Source organism: Atta colombica, unplaced genomic scaffold (assembly GCF_001594045.1).
Source record: "Atta colombica isolate Treedump-2 unplaced genomic scaffold, Acol1.0 scaffold89, whole genome shotgun sequence".
Classification (NCBI taxonomy): Eukaryota; Metazoa; Arthropoda; class Insecta; order Hymenoptera; family Formicidae; genus Atta; species Atta colombica.
In genome coordinates this window covers 1,473,646-1,496,958 of record NW_017259582.1, presented here as the reverse complement: position 1 = coordinate 1,496,958, position 23,313 = coordinate 1,473,646, and the positions used below count along the sequence as shown (strand labels likewise).

General features: G+C 32.0%; 1 protein-coding gene across 1 annotated transcript in view; it reads left to right on the top strand.

Annotated features, from left to right (window-relative positions):
* The window catches only part of LOC108693258 (voltage-dependent calcium channel subunit alpha-2/delta-3), a 137,862-nt gene that overhangs the window by 23,151 nt on the left and 91,398 nt on the right, over nt 1–23,313 (top strand). The window contains exon 4 of the mRNA XM_018202115.1: nt 15,309–15,525. Coding sequence (XP_018057604.1) covers nt 15,309–15,525 — 217 coding nt within the window. The remainder of the gene's footprint in view (nt 1–15,308; nt 15,526–23,313) is intronic.

Here is a 23,313-nt window from a genome sequence, read left to right as displayed (position 1 = left end):
TATATATATATATATATATATATAAAAGATACGCATATTTTATATGCACATTTTAAAATACGCGCGGCAAACATTACACTATTCAACAAAAAATAACTTTTTCAATAGAACTCAACAGTTATCGTTTCCTGTAGTTTTTTGAGCACTGAAAATGCAATCTCGTTTATCATAAATTGCTCTATCACGTAACAATGTGGAGAAATTTGTGGTTAAAATTATAAACACTATTTTAGTATACTTTCTACATAGTATATAATATTACAGTAATATTACAGCAATATACAGCATATTTTTCCATTGCAATATTATAATTCAATACAGCAGAAATTATTATTAAGATATCACATAACATTACAATATTCACGATAATGAATTATAGAAATATTATTGCAATTATAGAAATATTATTGTGATATATCGCATTCATAATATTATTATATGTATAGTATTTCTGTAATATTTATACAATGTTTATGTTTATATAATGGTTATTTCAAAGAATTAAATCATATTTTAATGGATCTCAAAAAAATACATTGAATTGATATTTTTAACGTTATCATAAAAATTATTCTGTATGATATTAATTAGAAAATAATATTGTTAGCACATTAATTATTATAACATTCAAATTAAAAATTATGATGTTCATTATTTATTTATTATTAACAAATTATTCACAAAAAAAATTTTATGAAATTAATTTTTAACTTTTAACAATATGAATGTAATAATAATGAAAATAATGAATCCTGTTGCTTGTGATTATTTTGAAGTTATATGATAGTAATTTGTAGAAATTTATATAAATAAATACAGTTCAACCATACTTACCATTCAATAAATTGTGTATTTGTTTTCCTTATCATATCATTAATGCGGATGAACAATTGTGTATTGCATATTTAAGAAGATTCTAAAGACGATTAATCATTGTAAATAGTATTTATATACAGATGATTTATGTGTCATTGATACATCAGTCACTACGTCAATATCTACTCACGCATGCCCCCCCCCACACACACATACACACACACACACACACAAAATTTTCGTATAATAATTATGTTTTAATTAGACGTCTATGTCCAATTTTAAGAATTTCACAATGTTTCTTCATGCAAACTATTATTATTATATAGTTTGCAATAATCGAAATTTGGTCCCGCGTAATTCGGAGAATCAGCCTCCACTTTTGCTCTCTTCTAGCCGAATGCTTCATTTAATAAAGCAAAAGTGGAGGAGCTGATTTTCTGAGTTGCGCGGGGCCAAATTTTCATCACTGCTATGGTAACGTTCGGGGCTATTAGCGCTACTTCATTTTATCTTCGTTGTTAGGATATTCGTTGTTTATTAGATTGTAAAACAAGGATAGAATGATACAAATAGCGCTAATAGCATCTCCCCGAACGCATCTCTAGTCTGATATAGACTCTTATGTCCGTGTCACACTACGTATTGGAGATTGAGGATTGCGAATTAAAAAATAGAATTCGACCAACCAGATAGTCTTAATTTTAATCCGTTACATTTTAATTGGCTGAATTCTAATCCTCAATTCACAATCCTCAATCTCCAATGCATAGTGTGACACGGGCATTAGAGCATGATATATACATGGTATATAATAGAACGAACGAATTGTGCCGAATAGTGATGTGAATAAGTAAGACAGAGAAGGAAATATTTGGTTATAGTGTTTTCTTATCAAGAGCTGTCAAGAGCATTAACGAATAAGGATTAAGTTTTATTATTAACATTGAAGTAAATATTTGTTTATATTTTTCGTTAATTTATTTTTGAAATAATATGCCCTGATATAATTTATCATCTGTCGCTTTACATGTAGGAATCAAACAAAAGATTGGCATTTTGTAAGACTTTATGATGTCGCACGGGCAGGGATCGTATTTCGATCTACTGTCATCAGCTGTCATCGAACAACAGTGTGACCTTACGAGCCAATTACAAATTGAGAAAGAGGCAGGAAGGAGAGAGAAGAGAGAGAGAGAGAGAGAGAGAGAGAGAGAGAAATGCGAAAGAAATATTCATGATTGTAAAATAGTCAACACTTTAAAGAGTAGAAGACAAAATACAGCCGATCGAAAAGAGAAAAAAGAAGAAAAAAAGTGGAAAGATAGTATATTAGGAGTATAAAGCTTAACAGCAATATAGGAGAAAGTAGAATGGAATTTGGTTAAGTGATAGATGGAAAAAGAAAAAGAATCATGATATCGAGTGAAATAAATATCTTAGGAGTGGAGTTCAGTGCGATGATAGGAAGGGATATTGAAATGAAATAAACGATAAATGAGACAGCAAAAATGAAGAGTAAAATACTGATGAATTTTTAGTTCAGCCAAATTTAGTAAACAAAGGGGATCGAACTTACGAGCATTATAGGAGAAACAGGAATTTTGTATACTCTGGACAAGGGATAATAGTCTTTGAGCTAAGGCGGGAATATAGACAACGTTGGCGTAATCAAAGAAAGAAATTATTAACAGTTTTGGGATATTAAGAGCTTGAAGAAATTATTAACAGTTTTGGAATATTAAGTGATAGTAAAGATGTGACAAAAAAAGAATAAAAAAGTCAGAAATGGAGGATTTAACAGCCTGGCATTTAACAGAGATGTAATTTCTAAAGGACCAAGAAAAATCAAAGTGGATTTTAATGGAAGACAAGCAGGGAAACTGAATTAAGAAAGATGAAGAAGGATAGTAGACAAAGGAAGAAAGAAGAACTGGCGATAAGCATCGAGGACTTAGAGAGATTTAAGTGAAGAGAATTTGAGGCCCACTCAGAAGTCAGAGACGGAATGAAGATTATGATTAAGAATTGCCTCAACCAAGAAGGAGTCAACAGGAGCAAAAGAAATTAGAAGGATAACATCATCAACATATATATAAGGAATTTGGAGGAAATGGGAACAGAAGATAGATCGAAGGTGAATAATAAGGGGTTGAAAACGGAACCTTGAAAAACACCAGAGAGAATAATATACATGTACTAGAGAGAAAGTAGGACAAGGATTGAACAAAAAGACTTACTAAAAAAGAGCAGATGAGGGAAAGAGCAGAGGAGAAGAAACTGTAAGACTGTAGCCAAACTTGAGCAATAGTAATTCGTGGTGGTCAACTGTATCAAAAGCCTTGAAAAAATCAAGAATGATTATCGAAGTTAGAAGTTTCGAGTCAAAGCTACGAAGAACAAAATTAGATAAGTATAACACTTTGTGGAAGTACTGTGTAATCTTCGAAAATCAGATTGACAATCCATATATAATTTATAAAACTAAAAATGGGGATTCAGCTGCTTAAAACATAGTTGCTCAAGAAGCTTGGAAAGGAAGAGGGGATGGAGATAGGAAGAGAATGAGGAGAGATTTCGAGTTTTAAGAATGGAAAACCTATGGCTTGTTTCCAAGAAATGCTGAATATGAGGGAGTAATTATGTGCCGGAAAGGATCAAAACATTGAGAATGGCAGAGGAGAAGCATATGACCAGAGAGAGCATAAGGACCAGCAGAAGTAAGTGAGTATGCTTAAGAATATTGAAGAGTTTAACAGGAGTATTATCGAGGATAAAAGTAGCAGGAGAAATAAAGTTGAAAAGAGAGGAAGGGGGGGAGAAAAGACAAGAAAGAGAAAAAAAATCAGTAAAAAAATGTGATATTCGAAATAACTACAAAATGAGACGTGGAACATTAAAATCGATCTATTGTTCAGTAGAAAAGAAATAAAAAATCTTTTGATGAAAAAGAATCGAAAATATCGTTGAGAAGGGAGGAATTGAGAAAATGTATGAATATATAGAGAGAAGAAGAAGCGGTGGGAAAGGTTGCAAGGAAAAGCGTTAGAAGTGAGGTGGAGAGGTGGAGAAGAGTGATGAGGATAGCAATAAATTTTTTTGCGATGGTTTGTACAGTTACGAAGTTTACAGAAACACAGCCTTGAGCCGGGTTTGCTTGAATTTAGCCAACGCGCAACATTTCATAATAATGAGTTTACGAATCGCAGCAATGAACCAAGAGGCAAGTGACCTGATCTGATGTTTGAGATAATAATGCAAGGCGATCAAAGACGGATCTCTTAGAGAAGTACGAAATCTCATCAATGTGCAATTCGCAAAAAATAGAGAACTAACTCAAAAGTTCAAGACGAGAAAAAAATCGACCGAGCGCAGATTACGAAAGAGATACGGGAGCGTGTCGGAGATCGATCAAGACGTAACGTAGAGTAAGTCCGGATTTATAATAGATGCTTTAAACTGTAAGAAATTGACCATCTACAGTCTAATGCGAGGAGAATAATTAATTGTGATCGTCCATTCCTTATGACTTAAGGCTTCTGACTAGTCGCGGCGGCCATGTTGGAATCGTGACATCAGAAGTGAAGATTGACATGTTAATTTATGTTGCGTGCCATTTTGAAATAAAGACATTTGGATGAAACGAAATGACGAAATGACTTTAAAAGACTTGTAAAAATCGAAAAAACTGTCTTTCCTCTTTTGACAATCAGTAAATGATCGTCAAAAGCACGTAAAGTGAGCCTATATTCGAGCAGAAACACATGGTCCGACAGCTATTGAAACGAGTAAAATATACGCTTTTACATATAAAATTCCAAAACAATTTTAGTTTTTATCGATAACGACTTTAATAAATACGAGACAAGTCACATTTTCACAATTAAACAAATCAATTTATCGTGATGCAGTATTGTAACACACAACAAGCATGAGCCCATATCCGTGTGTTCGCCTGCGGCGCGCCGAGAGTGAACGAGACAGCGAACTTCTTTTCACACTAATTACTTGTTTCAATAGCTGTCCGACCGAAAATGCTTTTTCGACAATCTCGGCGGCTCGGCGGTCCTAGGCATCAGTAAAGGGCGAGGGGCATTCTAAATAATATATAAATTGTAATAATACTGTACACCTCTCCTTAATTCAGAATAGTATAAATTATGTTAAAACACAACAGTTTACGAGATATTTAATTGTTTACGATTTTTCATGCGCGTTATATAATATACCTATAATATACCTTCATAAACTCGAGTAGCAAGAATAGTTTAATAGAAGTAGAAGCTTATCGGAAAAAAATTATAAATAGCATTTCTTTTTACGAAAGTCTCGAAAGGCCATCAGAAAAGAAATGCGTATGTATTTGAGATTCGAGACTTGCGAAGAAAATATGCGAAAAAAAATCGGTAAAAAATGTAGATATTCGAAATAACTACAAAATGAGACATGGAACATTAAAACCGATCTATTAGTTCAGTAGAAAAGAAGTAAAAAACCTTTTGATGAAAAAGTTTTTTCACTCACTCTCTGTTCATTGAGATTTAAATGTAAGCTTTGAAATTCTCGTAAAACCCTCGTAATGACGAACAAATCTAGCTCTGAACAAGTCTTAAATGTTCATTAGTTTTTGCAAAAAGCCATTTGTTCAAACCATTTGTAAAAACTTGTCTGCGGAAAACTTAATTTCTTCATCTTTGAGCAGTCGCACAGCAATTTACAAAGATGATTTTTTTTCTTCAAGAATTGCACTATCACGTATATACTTCATAACAAAACGATTTTTTGCAGTTAAACTATTATAAAACGCCTTTACAAAGTGGATATCCTCAAAAAAAAATGGAAATAATTTCGTTACTATATATCAAATAACCATGTGAAGCATTCGAAATCTTTCTACAAATTTTAGAAAAAAGATTACTCTCCGGTTATTAGGAGCTGAGATAACAATTTTTTTTCAACAAATCACTATGTCTGTAGTTTTTAAGATTAAGAGCTCCGTCTGGCACCAATTGTCAAGGAAAAATTGAATTTGCTGTTGAAAAATTCTCTAATTTTGTGCCGAAAAAATTTATTTAATTTGGAAAGTTGAACAACGCGACGGAGGCAGTGCGCCAGGCGGAGTGAGAGAAGCAGAGTTGAAAAAACTTGTTTTAAAAAAAAATAAATTCAATTTTTTGTTTAAAATATGTTTTTAATGTTTTATATGTTTTAAACAATTTAAAAAAAAATTATGTTTAAAACAGAAAAAAACATCTTTTAAACATATATTTATCATATTTTCTTAAAACGCATTTTTACTTTAGTAAGTAAATATTTTGAAACGTTTCTGAGGTACATTTTAGCATTTAATTACATCTATTTCCTTATTTTTCTTAAATTTGAGCGTATTATCACATAAATATATGTATATTTGAATGTGTTGTTTAGTACTTAACATTTTATTTGACTGTACATATTTTAGGTTATGCAAATTTAAACTTAAAATTAAAAATAGCATGGCATTTTTGCTAATGTGATCCTTTATGCATATTGATTACTCATAACTTTTTTTTTTGAGATTTTTATTTTCAAAATAATTATTCCTTACTCTAATTGTAGTTCTAATATTAATTTATAATTAATTTATAATTTATTGTAGATTTTTATAGGCTGCTGAATTGCTTATATACAGAGTGTTTGGAAAATAATGATAAATTTTTCGCATAGGAGCAGAATAGACTAAACTGAAAAGAAAAGTACTGTATTATTTGTAATTATAATAGTTAACAAGAATTATATAATATATAATTATATAAATATTAATTGCTAAAAATTTACAGAAATTGATCTTCAATAATTCACAAAAACAATTTTGTACTGATATATTTAATTGTCCAATTGGACACTTTTTATAGCATACTAACTTAAGACTTAAATTTGTTAATTAGATATGTGTTCCATATTCAAACGTGATTTTTTAGTATTTTTACCATAATAAGCCGAAAAAATAAAAATTCAAGAAAGACGAAGTTTTCTAAACTAAAAATTTCATGATTACAATTCCAGATTTTTTTAATAACAAATTCAATTCTTCCTTGATAAATTACTGCCAAACAGAACTCTTAATCTAAAAACTAGAGTGATTTTTTAAAAAAATATTATTATCTCGGACCTAATAATAGTAAGGTAATCTTTTTTTTAAATTTGTAACAAAATATCAGATTGCGAATGCATCACATGACTATTTGATATGATGCATATCATATAAAAAAATTATTTCCATTTTTTTTATACGGAAAAAGATTATACGGAAGAGAGAAAATACGGAAGAACCCATTTTTTAAAGTTGTTTTATAATAGTTTAACTGCAAAAAATCGTTTTGTTATTAAGTGTACGTGATAGTGCATCTTTTGAAAAAGAAAAATCACTCCTGTAAATTGATGTGCAACTGCTCAGAGATGAAGAAATAAGTTTTCCGCAGACAAATTTTTAGTGAATAAATAGCTTTTTGCAAAAAGAAAGATGACATAAAAATAATGAACATTTCAGGCTTGTTCAGGGATTTGTTCATCATTACGAGAGCTACATTTTATAAGAATTTCAAAACTTTGCGTTTAAATCTCAATACAGAGAGCGAGTGAAAAAAGGCTTTTTTCGATGATTTTTTGTTTTTTTTCTATTGAACTAATAGATTGATTTTAATGTTTCACCTTTCATTTTGTAAGTATTTCGAATACTTACATTTTTTATACTGAATTTTTTTCCATAAAATCAATATCTTTCATTTTATAAGCGAAAAACGTGTTTTTTGCAATTCGATTTGTATTATTCGATTTTTTTTCGCATATTTTCTTCATAAGTCTCGAATCTCGAACATATGCTTTTTTTTTCTGGCCTTTCGAGATTTTTGCGAAAAGAAATGCTGGTTTATAATTTTTTTCTAATAAAATTCTACTTCTACTGAACTATTCTTGCTACTTGAGTTTATAAAGGAGAGGTGTGCTACATAACGCATATGAAAATTCGTAAACAATTAAATTTTGAGCGCATCGCAGGCGAATATGAGCTCATGGTAAGTGATTATCGGTTTTGCCAGACGGCCGTCTGATTTTGTCGCCGTCAACGAGTTCTTGGCTGAGTAGTCAGGAGCCTTAAGACTTAAAATCTATTATTGATCCGGACTTAAGGACGAAATGATCGCTGATAGAGTTGTCAAAACAGACGCCAGAGTCGATGACATGGACAGAGGATATATTATCTACGTCTAAGTTACATGTTTGGTTTGCTAGTGTTGACATGGCTGCACATAAATGTGAATATTCCTGTTATCTCACGCATGCATATACAGCTTATAATTCCTCATGAATTCTCAGAATATTTAAAGTCTCAAAGTATTCATTATAATGAATGTTTAAGGAATATTTTGAGACGAACTGTTGATGATTAATTCTTCAAGAATTTTTTATGTATTCATTTTTCTAATTCTATCTGTATTCTTCAAAATGAATTTTCTATGAACTTTTATAACTTTCTATTTACCACTGTGTTATTTGTAATTGTTATTATATATAAAATTTTTAATTAGTTAAATACGCGAAGAAATTTAAATATTTTTGCTCAATCTTTCACAATAATTTAGGAATTAAATATATTTCTCATAATGTCCACAATTTGCTACATTTAACATCTAATGTATAACGATTTAGTATTTCAAATGTTTTTAGCGTATTCCAATTTATATTCCAATTTTATATATTTGTTAAAAAAGTCTTATCCGGAAAGGAGATAAGCAAATTGCTAAAAAACTTTATGAATTCAATTTTTGTATCAACGGTTCCAAAGTATGTAAACAAATTTTTTTGAGAAAAATCATAAAGGTAGTTCATTGGATCATGAACATAATTATATAATGTTGAATTTCAAATCATTTTATTAAAATTTTTGAGAATGCTTATGACTTAGAATTGTTTTTTTATGATTCAAATCAAGAAATTGGACGATAGAAATACATTTTCGTGACTTATGCGTTTAATGGATATCGTGTTTTTGCATAAAATGGAAAGACTAGACTATCCAATTTCTTGATTCGAATAATAAAAAAAACGCAACGGTTCTAAGACATAAGCATTTTCAAAAATTTTAATAAAATAATTTGAAATTCAACATTTTATACAATTCTTTATAATTATGTTCATGATCCAATGAACCACCTTTATAATTTTTCTCAAGCAAATGTTTTTTTACGTACTTCGGAACTATTGATACAAAAATTTAAGTCTGGTCATTAGTTCCAAGATCGGAAACTCGAGATAAAAAAATATTGAATAAGTCACTGAACTATATACACTGGAATGGGCATCAAGGAAAATTCGTGACCACAATTGATCAGCCGCCATTTTAGTTGAGACGATATTTAAACAAATTAGATGTTTGTGCGGGCGTTACGATCGATATATGGAAATCTATATGGACATGAATGGTATGTAAACAAAAATAATGTAGAAGTTATTTATTATGTAATTTTTTTATTATGTAATGATGAAATACTTCCGAGGGTATTACACTCTTCCGAAGATACATAAGCAGAATTACCTCTTTCGTATAATAATTTCTTCGATAAATAGCCCTTTGTATTCATTAGCGGTGTTTCTTCATAATATTATCAATAAAAACAATTCCTAAGGTAGATAGTCGAAAATAGTTTTAAGCTTGTTAAGGAACTTGATGGTAGACATTTGAGTAATGAATTTCAGTTAATTTCACTGTTGTGAGCCTCTTCACTAACGTCCCCATTGATTATGCAATGAAATATATTAAAGACCATTGGCGATTTATTTCTAGAGATTGTTATTTACTAGAGGAGGAATTTATCAAAGAGGTTAAGTTTGTTTTAGATTCTACTTTCTTTGTTTTTGATAGTGTTATATATAAGCAGAATTACTATTATGAGCTCTCCATTATCTCCCATCATCACGGATCTAGTTATGCGAAAGGAGATTAAAACTTCGTTTTTGATTCGGTTTCCATTACCTTTTTACTAGCTTTGTTGATGACATATTATTGGCGGCATATTACCTGCGTTTTCAATTAGTTCCATTCTTGATATTTTTAATTCTCAGCATTTTAGGCTTCAGTTCACTATGGAGGTGATAATTTGTATTTCATTATCAAAGTATTGTTAGAGAATGATTATCTATTGAACTTTATATTTGAGAATATTAACAATCGTTTGAAGAAAATTATTATGGTAGTAATAAGGGGATTTCCTAATAATAGGAAGAGTGTTGTTTAAGATAATAGAGTTGAAGCAGTGCAGCCTTCGTGATTCCTTTCGTTCATGGTATTACTGAAAAGTTTAGTAGATTAAATAGCGAGTGTATAAGGGTATCATTTTATAATACTAATAAATTGCGAGAATTCATTAGGAATGCATAAGGATCTTTTACTGTGTGACAAGAAGTCGTTGTTTATAATATAAGATCTCGTGTAAAAGTTGCGATGCAAGTTATGTGTAGACAGCTAAGGTCAAAAATCACAGAGTATAAGAACCACATCCGATGGAACACCTCTATTCATAATGTCATAACAGAGCATCGGTTACAAGAAGGTCATGATTTCGATTGGGATAAACGTTACAATACTGAACGAGGAGCCTCACTACAGGAAGAGACTGATTTCAGAGACGATATTCATCAGGAGACAGACACATGGACTCAATCTGCAGACGAATGGAGGGACTTCTCAAGTCTATCATAGACAAGCTATAAAGGCTTGAATTGTTGTCACATCTAGTCAGTTAGGGTCATTTGTAAGCAATAATGTCTTTCTGGCGTGTTTACTTTCTAACTTTCTTGTTCTTGAAATTGATTAATGCTTTAATGATACATTTTTCCATTTGTTAATTATTAACTAAAAAACAAAAAGTGATTCGCTATGTCTGATACTGATTGACCAACATTATCAGTAGTCGGTTCTTGAATTATTTTTAGTAATGTTTGCGATATGGTGCTTTATGATTTGGTAAATGTCCTTATATTTGCTGGATAATTAATTATAATCTTAAAGTTGTTTGATAAATTAGTTCTCCATATTCTATTTACGATTTCTTAATTTTTTTTTCTTTTCCTTTTTCTTTCACTCTTTTTCATTTTAATTCCGGATATTTAAATTCTCGATGTAGAGGAGCTCACCGTGACAAGATAACTTTTATTCACAGTTTTTATATATGTTAGTTTATATTGTCTCTGAGAAGGCTCAAAAGTAAACCGAAAGCACGTTTTAGTGAATAAAAAAGTTTCACATTTCATAGGTATATTATTTGTGCGACATCTTCTGCACTTCTACTGCCCATATCCTTTCTTTAAAAAATAACTCAATTTTGTTAGTACATTCAATAAAATAACATTAATAACACTTTTCATATCTTATATCGTTAACACATGAAGAATTGATACATTTATACAAAAATTCTTACTTATGAAGTGAAATGCTCTTTTTACTTCTCTGCCACCTAGGAACGCAACACTTCATGTTGATATTTTTATTTTACATTCACGCGATTTTATAATTTTTCAAAGTAATCTTTTAAATATAACCCTACACATATACAAGATGATCTTGCTGGCATATGTGTCTCACTAAAGAACATTAAACGTAAGTGCGCATGAGTATCTGAAAACTTCTGATTCACTCTTATATTGACTCTTATATTGAAATTAAAATGGCGCTGATCAATTGCCACGATTTTCTATGTTTCACACCAGAGACCCATTCCAGTGTATATATAGTTCAGTTGAGGAGGTAACGACTCTTAAATTCCGGTACAATCTGTCAGAAATCCGATGAAATCCGAGGAATTCCTCGAGGTTCCGATGAAGTTTGGTAAAGTCCGGTGAAATCATGATGAATTCATGAATTCCAACAAGTCCAATGGATTCTGATGAAGTCAGATGAATTCCAGGTGAAGTCCGATAAAGTTCAGAGAAGTCTGATAAATTCATGAATTCTGATGAATTCCGGTGAAGTCCAATGAAGTCTTGAAATTCGAAATCCAGATATACATATTTTTTGAGTAGTTACCCCCTTGAGTTCAGTGGAATAAATGGATCTTCAGAGTAAAAGAAGATAACCGATATAAAGCAAGGAAGTTATAATGAAAGGTTATGAATATATATCAATTGTACATGAACCACTTGCGCACAAGCCAATTACAGTATTAGAAAAAAATGAAAAAAACTTCTTACACAGAAGTGATTGGTGTAATTGGACACATAATTGTTGCAATATGCAAATGAATCACTTCTAAGGATTGTGTACAGAAATTTGGACTCGATTATGAAAAGATCTGACCGATAGTCAACATGAGCTCATCGAAATTGATACTTGCATTAGCAGTTCAGAAGATGTATGTTATAGAAAATTCAATGTGAAGATAGTTATTTTATATAGTTTGAAAAAAATCAATATGATGATAGATATTCTGAAAGAAAACATATTAATGTGCGTTCATGCGTGCGTGAAAATTCCAGAAAGTTAACAAAACTGAGAAAATCTCTAAATTATATAAAACCTTGTATGTATTGAAATAGGTGTCTTTAAGATAGAACCAATGTCTAATTAAAATTCTGAGAATCACTAGTTTGACTCCCATCAGGATGGAGCCTTGCATCTTTGTAAATATTGGATTGTCCGGAAAGTTCGTGCCGATTTTGAAGGAAAATTGAAACGCAGAAGATTTAAATTTTAATATACATTTATTAAATTATATAGGTGCCATTCTGTTCTACAATCTTTCTCCATCTTTCAGGCAACTTGAAAATTCCGTCCTTCTAGAATCTCTCAGATTTTTCAGTGAAAAACTTTTCTAAGTGATTTTTTACCTCGACCAAAGAGTTGAAGCTTTTTCCATTAAGGGAATTTTGCAATGATCGAAATAGATGGAAATCAGAGGGCGCGAGGTCTGGTGAATATGGTGGATGGGGTAGAACATCCCAATCGAGCTCTAACAATTTTTGTCGAGTTATCAAAGACACATGAGGCCGCGCATTGTCCTCATGAAATACGACACCCTTCCGATTCGCTATTTCTAGGTGTTTTTGTTCAATTGCTGTCTTCAATTCATTATCGTCTCGTTGTTTGGCTCATAATACAGGATCTCTTTCCAATCTCACCATAGAGCATGATCTTCTTTGGATGAAGACCGGGATGATTAAAGGTGGTTCATTCTGCTTTCCCCAAGATCTTTTTCGCTCAACATTATTGTAAATGATCTATTTTTCATCTCCCGTCACTACTTGTTTCAAAAATGATATCTCCTCGTTGCGTTTAGAGAGCGAGTCGCAAATGGAAGTGCGATCCATTAGATTTTTCTCTGTTAAATCGTGGAGAACCTATACATCAAAATGGTTTATGTAACCAAGCTTCACAAAATGCTCGTGGATGGTGGATTTTGACATATCCAACATTTCTGCTAATTTACGTGTCGTATAGCGTGGATTATTCTCGATCAGTGTTTTAATCTGATCTTTATCTGTAGTGGAAAGCCTATCCAGGCGTTCTTGATCTTCAAGGTTGAAATCACCAGCTTTAAACCTAGCAAATCACTTCCGCACAGTTCTTTCAGCTACAGCACCTTCGCCATAAACAGCACTTGTTTGCCGCTTGTGTGGCATTTTTGCCTTTCCGGTAAAAGAAAAGCATTAAATGCCTAAAATGTACTTTGTTTTCTTCCATATTCAAAGGCGTATAAAACTGACAAAAATTAATGTATCGCAACCAAATTTTTTTCTAAGTATGCCTGAAATACCGTTTTTTACGATATGTACGCATGTCATTTGTTTCCAATCTGATATATTCAGATGCTACCTACCAAAAATCCTCCTTATGCTACCTACCAAAAATCGGTACGAACTTTCCGGACAACCCAATAGAAATTATTTCTTGATTCTGGTTTTCTACGTAGATGATAGGTGATGATATTTTTTAGTTATGATCTACACAATTTCTTTTAAGGGACTGAACAATCCAAACAACAAAAAGTCCAAAACCGAGAAAATGTCATAGAATATTAATGTGTATATTTCGATCTTAGAAAAAAATTTTCGAATCTAAGAGAATAAAAGTAATTATACAAAAATTATTGCATTTAATCGATAAAACAGACGACTTTAGAAATCCCTTTAAGGGATGCTGGAGTGACCAAGTTTGAAAGCCATGGCACAGTATAATCATACCCAGTAACGACATGAACGTCGGAAACTTTGAGGCATGTTTTAAGTCACATGATTCATCGCCATGTTGTGAAGTGTACACAGTAGAATTATGATAGGACAGGCTCTTAAATTTGAATTTCTATTAAGCTCCTAATACGTCCGCCATATTTCTAAGTCCAAACCATTACATGTGCACTAAAAATTGCAGATCACAAAAAAGTTCACTGTTGTTACTGGGTATAATTATACTGTGGCCATAGCTCAAAAAAACTTAAGGCAAAAACGTAAGATGTAAGGAAATCAATATGTTATTATTGGATTGGACAATATTGGCTACTGCTTACGTTGTGATCTTATAGACTCTACCGTGATTAATCAATTCGCTCACTGCTTACGTTTTATTGTTTAAATTTTTTGTGTGCTGTGGCCCTAATCAATATTAGTAATACTTTTTTAATTCTAAATTCTAAAAATGCCGATATTTGTGATATCTTTAATTTATATCTTACATTATCATTTTGTCTCATTCAAACGCATACCTATCCTTCTCTGATATATTGCAATGCCATCTTTTGTAAGATTTGTTACCTACTGCTAGACAATTACTGCTCTATTTACCATTCTGAATCTTTGCTATTATACACGTAATTTGAAAATTAGTATAAATCTTTTTTTACCTTTCAATCTTCTATAAACTCATTGTCAATATTGTTCATTCATGTAATTTGATGAATAGTGCAATATTATTTTATCTATACGAGCTATAGAACCTTTGTAAGAAAATGTTTATGTCATGTGACACTCTATGAGTTGGAAACTATAAGTTTTAATTTTTTTTATTTCAGTATAAAAATTGCCCCACTTCCTAATTTTGCGTTTATTTCAATCCTGTAATTTTTCATTACTTTTAATGAATTCAGAGATTTTTATACAGCTGTAATTAATAATTGTGTCATTCTAGTGTTTCTCTTTAAGTTTGATTATAATAAAATTTCTCCACAACATATATTGTAAGATGTTAATTATAATGTATCAAAATGTATAAATAATTTTCTCTTGATGATTTCAAATTTTTCAAAAATGTGATATAATATAAAAATGTGGTAAATAGAATAATATTCAGTATCTAAAAAATTATAGGAATCGATTATTCCCATTCTTGTGTTCGAAAAAAAAATTTTTTGTTGAACAATATTATAAACGGAATTCTATATTGAATTTTGAAATAGGTTATAGATCATTTGAAGCTTAGCACTAAATAAAATATTTTCTAAACATAACATTGTTTGTTCCATTCATAGAGATTAGTGGAGAGCGCTGAACAGGCTGCAGTATCTGCGCCGAGGGAAGGAAACATGTCGCCCAAGTATTATGCTTCGCATCGGCTTAATAACTTTGTTAGCGACGAAAAAGGTCCCACACAGGAGATGTTTCTCGCTACGAATCGCCACTTCGATAATCTAGCAGTGAACGTTAGTTTGTCTGCCGTGCTCCTGCCAAATGGAATTAAAGACAATGGTAAGCATCGCGATAAATGAATTTGACAAGATGCCAATCCGATGCCAATACATGTAGATATCCATGAATGAAAGTCATCTGTATTCTTTCATTCTTCATAGTTTAAATGAGAAAAGATTATTATCTTAATTACACTACTCAGCTAAAGGATCATTTATAAAAACAAGCAAATTTTAAGATAGAAAAACTTTATCAAAAATCATCATATTGTAAGAAATTTAGAAAAAATAGACACAACAAGAAAGCTGTCAGCATCAGTGACTCACTGGCACGAAAGTCTACGGAGGAGACCTCTACGGAGAGACCGAATCTCGGAGCACCCTAATATTTTTCTTGTGTTGTCACTTATTTCTTACAGTATCAAAATGATAAAAAACTTGTAAACCGTATTTGTGTACAATTTTTCATTCGCGCCGTGGAACTTCGTAAAAAATTTTGAAATTTAATATATCTTCATTTATGTAACTCCATAAAATATCAATAAGACCATTTTTTAAAGTACATAACATCTCGATATAATGATTTTTGACAAAATTCTTCTATCTTGAAATTTGCTTATTTTTGCAGGATGGAATAGGTCCTTTAATTTTGTTAAGTAGTGTATCTTTATAAATGAGGAAGATTCTCTGATTTAGTTGGATTGAAATTGGAATCACACGAGATTCGATTCTTTAAATGATAACACATGCATGGCGAAAAAAAACTAGAATTGTTTCCAAATTTACTGCCATTACTGAAAGTCTATAATTTATGTCACGTGTATTATCAAAATGTATCATTCCCGTGGATTCCCGCACTCGTCCATAATAATCATGATCAATCAGAAATTGATTATAAAGGTACACAAAAAAACTTAAGCAATAAAATGTAAGTAGTAAGTGAATTTGTCAGGAATTGAGAATTACGGAATATAATTACAACGCATTACATATGTACAAATAATATATTTAATACGGCTTTTTCACACGGCTCAAACAATCAACCGAAATAGCTTGAACTTAAAAAAATGACTGCACGTGTGACGGATGCCACTGGAAGAAGAACATAGAAATTAAAAAACACATAGTGTACATTGGAAACTTTATGTATAAAGATTATTTATCGCCCTCTAGGTGTTACTAAATTTAGTTATAATGTTCATTAGCACACATTGCATGGATCCACTATTCTAACAGAATTAACTAATCACAGTAGAATCAGTGAGGTCATAACGTTAGCAGTAGCCAATCCAACATATTGATTTCCTGCATATGTTTTGCTGCCTTAAGTTTTTGTGAGCCATGACCTTTAATGTTAAAAAAACAATGGCTGTTAACATACGTTTGATGCTAAGAGTGCTTTGATGTTTTAAAAAGACACTGTCACCACTATGAATGCAAACGCTACTATCAATACTGTTCACAGTCAATAGCGTAATACTGTTATTAGCATAATAGCGTTTTTTATTGGCAGAACTTCAAGGTGAAGATAGAATTATTGATTTGATCTTAGATAGTATTGTCAAGATCAAGACAAAATCACTTTGAATTTTTTTAACGGAATTCTTCATTTTTCATTGCATATTCTTGTACCATACTTCTCCAGGTAACATCTATTGGTTCATGTCACATTTTATATACGTTTCTTAAATGGATATAATGTTCTACAAACATTTAAGGAACGTATATAAAACCATGTGCTGGGGTCAAGAATTTTGCAAAATACTATAATAAAATATTTGTTTATGAAAGAAATTAAAATGTTAGTAGACACATTTTAAACATTGAACTGACCACATCTTTAACTTTCCAACCATATAATTTTTATATTACATTTTGATGACTGATTGCAGTCGCCATGTTTTATTCATACTTTCTTTTTTTGTTGTATTCCTCGTGCAATTTGATATTTGTTATCGATACTAGTTAAACAGATTTCACTTTGAATGCAATCCACGACCCAGAAACGAGAATGGATTAAAATTTTTTCAATGTGTACTTTAAATTTATAAAAATGGATTGAAATGGATTGGATCTGAGCTGACTAGTTTAATATTTGAAAAAAACAACACATTCATATTTAAAGGGTTACAAATTTGATTTCTAAGACATTTATAATAATTATACCTGAAATTAAGACCTTGCATATAATAGAAGGAATAAGAAATTAGGAGTAAAGAATAAACGATTTTAATCTATCAGAAATCAGATATATCGAAATACACGGTTTCTGATAGATTGAAATTGTTTTTATTCTTTATTCATAATTTCTTATTCCTTCTATTATTAGGTGTACAACTTTGCTTCCGCCGTTTTTTTCCGAAATTCGATGCTTTATTGTAAAAAACTGGTTATACATTTATGATTCAAAGTATTGTCCATCGCTGGCCAATACTTTCTCTCATCTTTCGGGTAGCGTACGAATCTCGCGTCGAAAAAACTGGTCATCTTTTGAGGCTATCCACGAATCGATCCAATTTTTTACTTCTTCATAAGACCGGAAGTGCTGATCAGCTAGGCCGTGTGCCATTGATCGAAACAAGTGATAGTCAGAGGGAGCAACGTCTGGAGAATACGGCGGGTGGGGTAGCACTTCCCATTTCAACGTTTCCAAGTATGTCTTGACCACTTTCGCAACATGGGGTCGAGCATTGTCATGCTGCAAAATCACTTTATCGTGTCTCTCATTGTATTGCGGCCGTTTGTCTTTCAATGCTCGGCTCAAACGCATCAATTGCGTTCGATACCGATCGCCTGTGATTGTTTCAGTCGGTTTTAACACTTCATAATACACTACGCCGAGCTGGTCCCACCAAATACAGAGCATGACCTTGGAGCCGTGAATATTCGGTTTGGCCGTTGACGTGGAAGCACGACCGGGAACTCCCCATGATTTTCTGCGCTTAGGATTATCGTAATGAATCCATTTTTCGTCCCCAGTCACAATGCGATGCAGAAATCTCTTCCGTCTTTGCCTTTCAAGCAGCTGTTCACAAGCAAACAAACGCCGTTCAACATCTCTCGGCTTCAATTCGTACGGCACCCAATTTCCTTGCTTCTGAATCATTCTCATGGCTTTGAGGCGTTTTGAAATGGCTTGTTGAGTCACTCCCAATGATCCAATTCTTCTTGATTTTGACACGAGTTTTGCTCAAGTAATGCCTCCAATTCTACATCTTCGAAAACCTTCTCTCTTCCACCGCTATGCCGTCTTCGACGTCAAAATCACCGTTCTTGAAGCGTTGAAACCATTCACGACACGTTCTTTCACTAATAGCGGCCTCACCATAAGTATTTGAGAGCATTCGATGAGCCTCAGCCGCAGATGTCTTCATATGAAGCAAAAAATTAAACCCTCCCGCAAATGACGAGAATTTGGCTCGTAAACTGAACTTTTCAATCGAGAATAACTTTATGATGCAGACACAAATCGACTAATGTTTCTATGGAGTTATGTTGACAGATGCCCAAGTTTATTGTATGACGACTATGATCTATTTATTTCGACCACCACTTACCACTAAAGCCATCTATAGGAAAACGGCGGAAGCAAAGTTGTAATATAACTACTTCAAATTGATTAAAAAATATACTACTTTAAATTGATTAAAAAATATCGGATAATCTAATCTCGTTTGGTCGATGTTGCGCGCCGTGATTAGCCTAATATTCGGGCTGTGTTCAACTTGCGAGTGTTCACATCGATCATTTATTTTATTTCTAATCGAAGAAAAAGAATATAGCTCAATTATTTTTACGTTACAACTTTTTTGAATTTAGTTGAATTAAAACGAAAAATGTCTTACTTATAATTTTGAATAATTTAAGCATTTATGGTCCATTTTTAAATAAAAACTTTTTTTATTCAATTCGATTGAAAAACTGCATTTCATATTCAGAATATTGAATTGAGCAGTATTCACGTTACACAGAAATTGCTGATATTATTTTTGAATTTAACTGAATTAAAAAACCTGTACTTCCTATTCACAATTCTAAATTGAGTAGTATTCACGATGCAGAAAATGCTTATATATTATTTTTATATATTATTTTTAGATAGAAAGGCATAGAGATATACTCTATGCAATTCCTATAAATGAATAAAAATGCATTCACGATCGAAAAGAATTCATTTTAACGTTCATTTGAATCCATATTTCTGAACATCTGAATCCCTTTTAATCCATTTCAATCCATTCTCGTTTGCTGGGGAATAATTAACTGTTTAACTAACTTATGAGGGATATATTGGGTTGTCCGGAAAGTTCGTGCCGATTAACTTATATAATTTAATAAATGTATACTAAAATTTAAATTTTCTGCGTTTCAATTTTCCTTCAACATCGGCACGAACTTTCCGGACAACCCAATAGTTATTTGAATATCTCATTCGCTGAGGATGACTCCAAAGAGAATCAAAATGTACGATGTAATTTTATATTTAGAATGTATGTATTTTATAATTCACTATTTATTAAATTGCGCCTGCATTCTACTCTCATTGACCTGTCTTTTGTTGTGTTTAATATAACATAATATTGTTAATATTATTAAATATTATTGTTATATTACTGGAATATTATTGTTTCTACTACAAACAATAATATTCCTCTGCGATTGACTTACGATTTATAGATCCGAGTTCAATCCCACTTGCGCTTATATATACGCAATTTTTTCGTCAAATTTGTGACCGTGCTCGCGATCGATAGCACAACTTCGTCGCGTGCTCTATAATTTTTTTTTTCTTAAAGGAATTTCGTATGAGGTAAAGTCTCGACAGCCAGATAGAGTTTTCACAAATATCCAGAGCTTTTCGTTAACCAGTTGGGCGCCAGACACGAGAGAGCGTGCTCCTCTTTCAATAAGTTTCATCTACTTTAAATTAATTGCGCACAATTTTATTTCGCGACAACAGAGGTCGTTAAAGGTGAAGAAATTGTTTAAGGAATCAAAAATAACTTCATCTAGTAATTAAAAATTCTTTCCAAGTAGCACACAACAACGCTTACAAAGCGTTAACAAAGCGCTAAAAAAGCGCATATAATCACTTTTCTTTAGCACTTTACAAGCGCTGTTGTACTACTTGGTTTGATCATCAGAATCCGATCGAAATTTTTGCCGAAACTGAACCGAAACACTCAGCTACATGTCAATTTCAATCGAAACCAAAATTAAAAATAGGAATCTAATAAAGGAATCTAATAAAATAAATATGTATGTACGTTTTTATTATTAATTTATTTGGAATTTATATTGTACTTTTTATTTTTATTGCATATGTATAAACATGCCCATATATCATATACTTTTTCTTCATAAATCATAATTTATTGAAACAGTAATTAAATTTCGACTGAAATCGAAAATTGAAATTTTGATTATATACATCAATTTTGGCCAAAGAATATAAGCACTTCTTCTTTATAAATATCAAAATTTAATTATAGAAACAATAATTACACATATTAAAATTAATATTTACGAAGAAAAGCTATATGTTTTCAGTCGAAATTAACATGTAATGAGTGTTTGTATTTCCGATCAATTGATCAAAAACAATTCGTCGAGAATCAATTTATAGAATGGACGATTTATAGAATGGATTTTTATCGAGAAAAATTGATCAAAAAGATAAAACTAATCAAAATTACAATTCACCGAAAGGACAACTGATGGAAAAGAATTGATCGGAAGGACTTTTGATAGATTGGTTAATTGATCGAACGAAAATTGATGAATATTTTAATGGATAAATTTCCATAGGTTTCGACTTTCCACATATCAAGATTCACTTCATGCTATCTCTTGGTTACACGAAGCGAAATAACTCATACAGCACCCATTATTACGAAAAATTTTCAGAAATATTTTAACCTTTCACATCTCGTATGCAACAATTCTGAAAAGATTCTGCAATATGTCATATGAAATGCTTTAACAGAAATGTTTTTAAAATCTATCATATGCAAATAAATTGAGAAACATTCAAACAAAACAAAAAAATGATTATGATGTTAAAATGGCTCCAATTTATGATACACGTATTATGATTCTAATAATAACGAATAATAAACGCCTAAATAGTAATTATTATTCACTCCAATAGTTATGAATAGTAATATCCCATAGTACGAGAGCAAGTTTTTAGAAAAGTCAATAAGTTTTTAGAAAAACATAGTAAAACACATTTTTTTTGATCGATTCATTTTTATTTCTCAACATAGTCTCCTTTCAGCTCGATACACTATCCAACTTCTCCAACTTTTTCAAGCCGCTTGAATAATATGATTTGGCCAACCCTTCAAAATAAGCCTCTATTTCGGCGATGAGTTACTCTCTGGTGATGAATCTCTTTTCTCCGAACCATTTCTTCAGGTTTGGAAACAGGAAATAGTCGCAGGGAGCTAAATCTGACGAATATGCTGGATAGAGAAGCAATTCGTAGCGGAATTCGTTGAATTTAGCCATCGGTGCCGGGCACGTGAACTCATGCATTGCCTTGATAGAAGAGCCTTCCTTCTTCGTCAAAAGTAGTATAACAAGGCGGGTTCTAATCCATGGGACTAGAAGGGAGCGCGGGGCACGGGGGGTACTCGTAGGCGTAAGGGGAATGCGCGCGAGGTACTTCTTGGCGCGGGGAAAGGGAAGGCGCCAGAGCTATCGCTGTTTATGTAAACATAGGACCCCGGAGTGTTTTACATAAACATAACATTCCACATGACATTTTTTTTCGACCGCTGCCGCCGCCGCCGCCGCCGCCGCCGCTACCGCCGCCGCCGCCATCTCGCGATCATTCCAAAATGTGTTGCCGTCTTCTCTTATCTCTTTTTTTTCTTCTCACACTCAAAATCATAGGCATACTAGTTCCAGCGCTATCGGTATTTACATAAACATAGGACCCCGGTCAATGGATCACATAAATATGATGACGTTTCGCAATGTCTTTCATATTTTTCACCGCCACCCTCCCAAAATGCATCGGTAACAAAGGCTTGCATACACTTATCATCTCTCTTCCTCTTATGTTTCGTTATTCTCGCTGCGTTGTCGCTCCCGTTGTATGTTCTTCTCGCACATAAATATACGCAAAATATGTCATACGGTTTTTATTTAATGATTTAAATAAAGAGAACGCTTAATACAGTTGTGATCGCAGTACCGTTGAGCGTGAAGATGTTGACGCGTAATAATGATAGTGCTAATAACGCTAACAAGAAAGGAATGAATAATGATACACTCAGATATATAATTTAAATATGCGTTTATTTTTATATATAACGTAATTTTACAATATATAATTCTTATTATATAATTCTTACAATATTTATAAGCAGAAACTTAATTTAATTTAATTTAATTTAATTAATTTCAAATCGAATTTTAAGCACCTGCTTCCGATTAGCAATAAAATATACATTTTTTTCACACTGTTTATAATATTATCTAAAACATAAACTATTATCTCACACTCTATATTTGATTTCTTATAAATTTTGCGCAAAAAATCTACAGCATCACATTTATCGATGATACAATTTTCACCTAAAAGTGTTACAAAATATTTAAATTTTTCGATTTTGACGATATGTGTATGTTGGCACAGCTCAGAGTATACGTTCTCAACGCAGAGTTCGGACATGAAGAGCACGGTTAACGGCTTCATATACAGACATGTTTCGCGCAGTATTTGATCACATTCACATCACGTAGTTTTATGATTTCTATCACTAGATCTTGGACCGATAATGATGAAGGTGATTGATTGCACGAACCACTCAATATCCGCGAGTCTTTCAATGAAAGC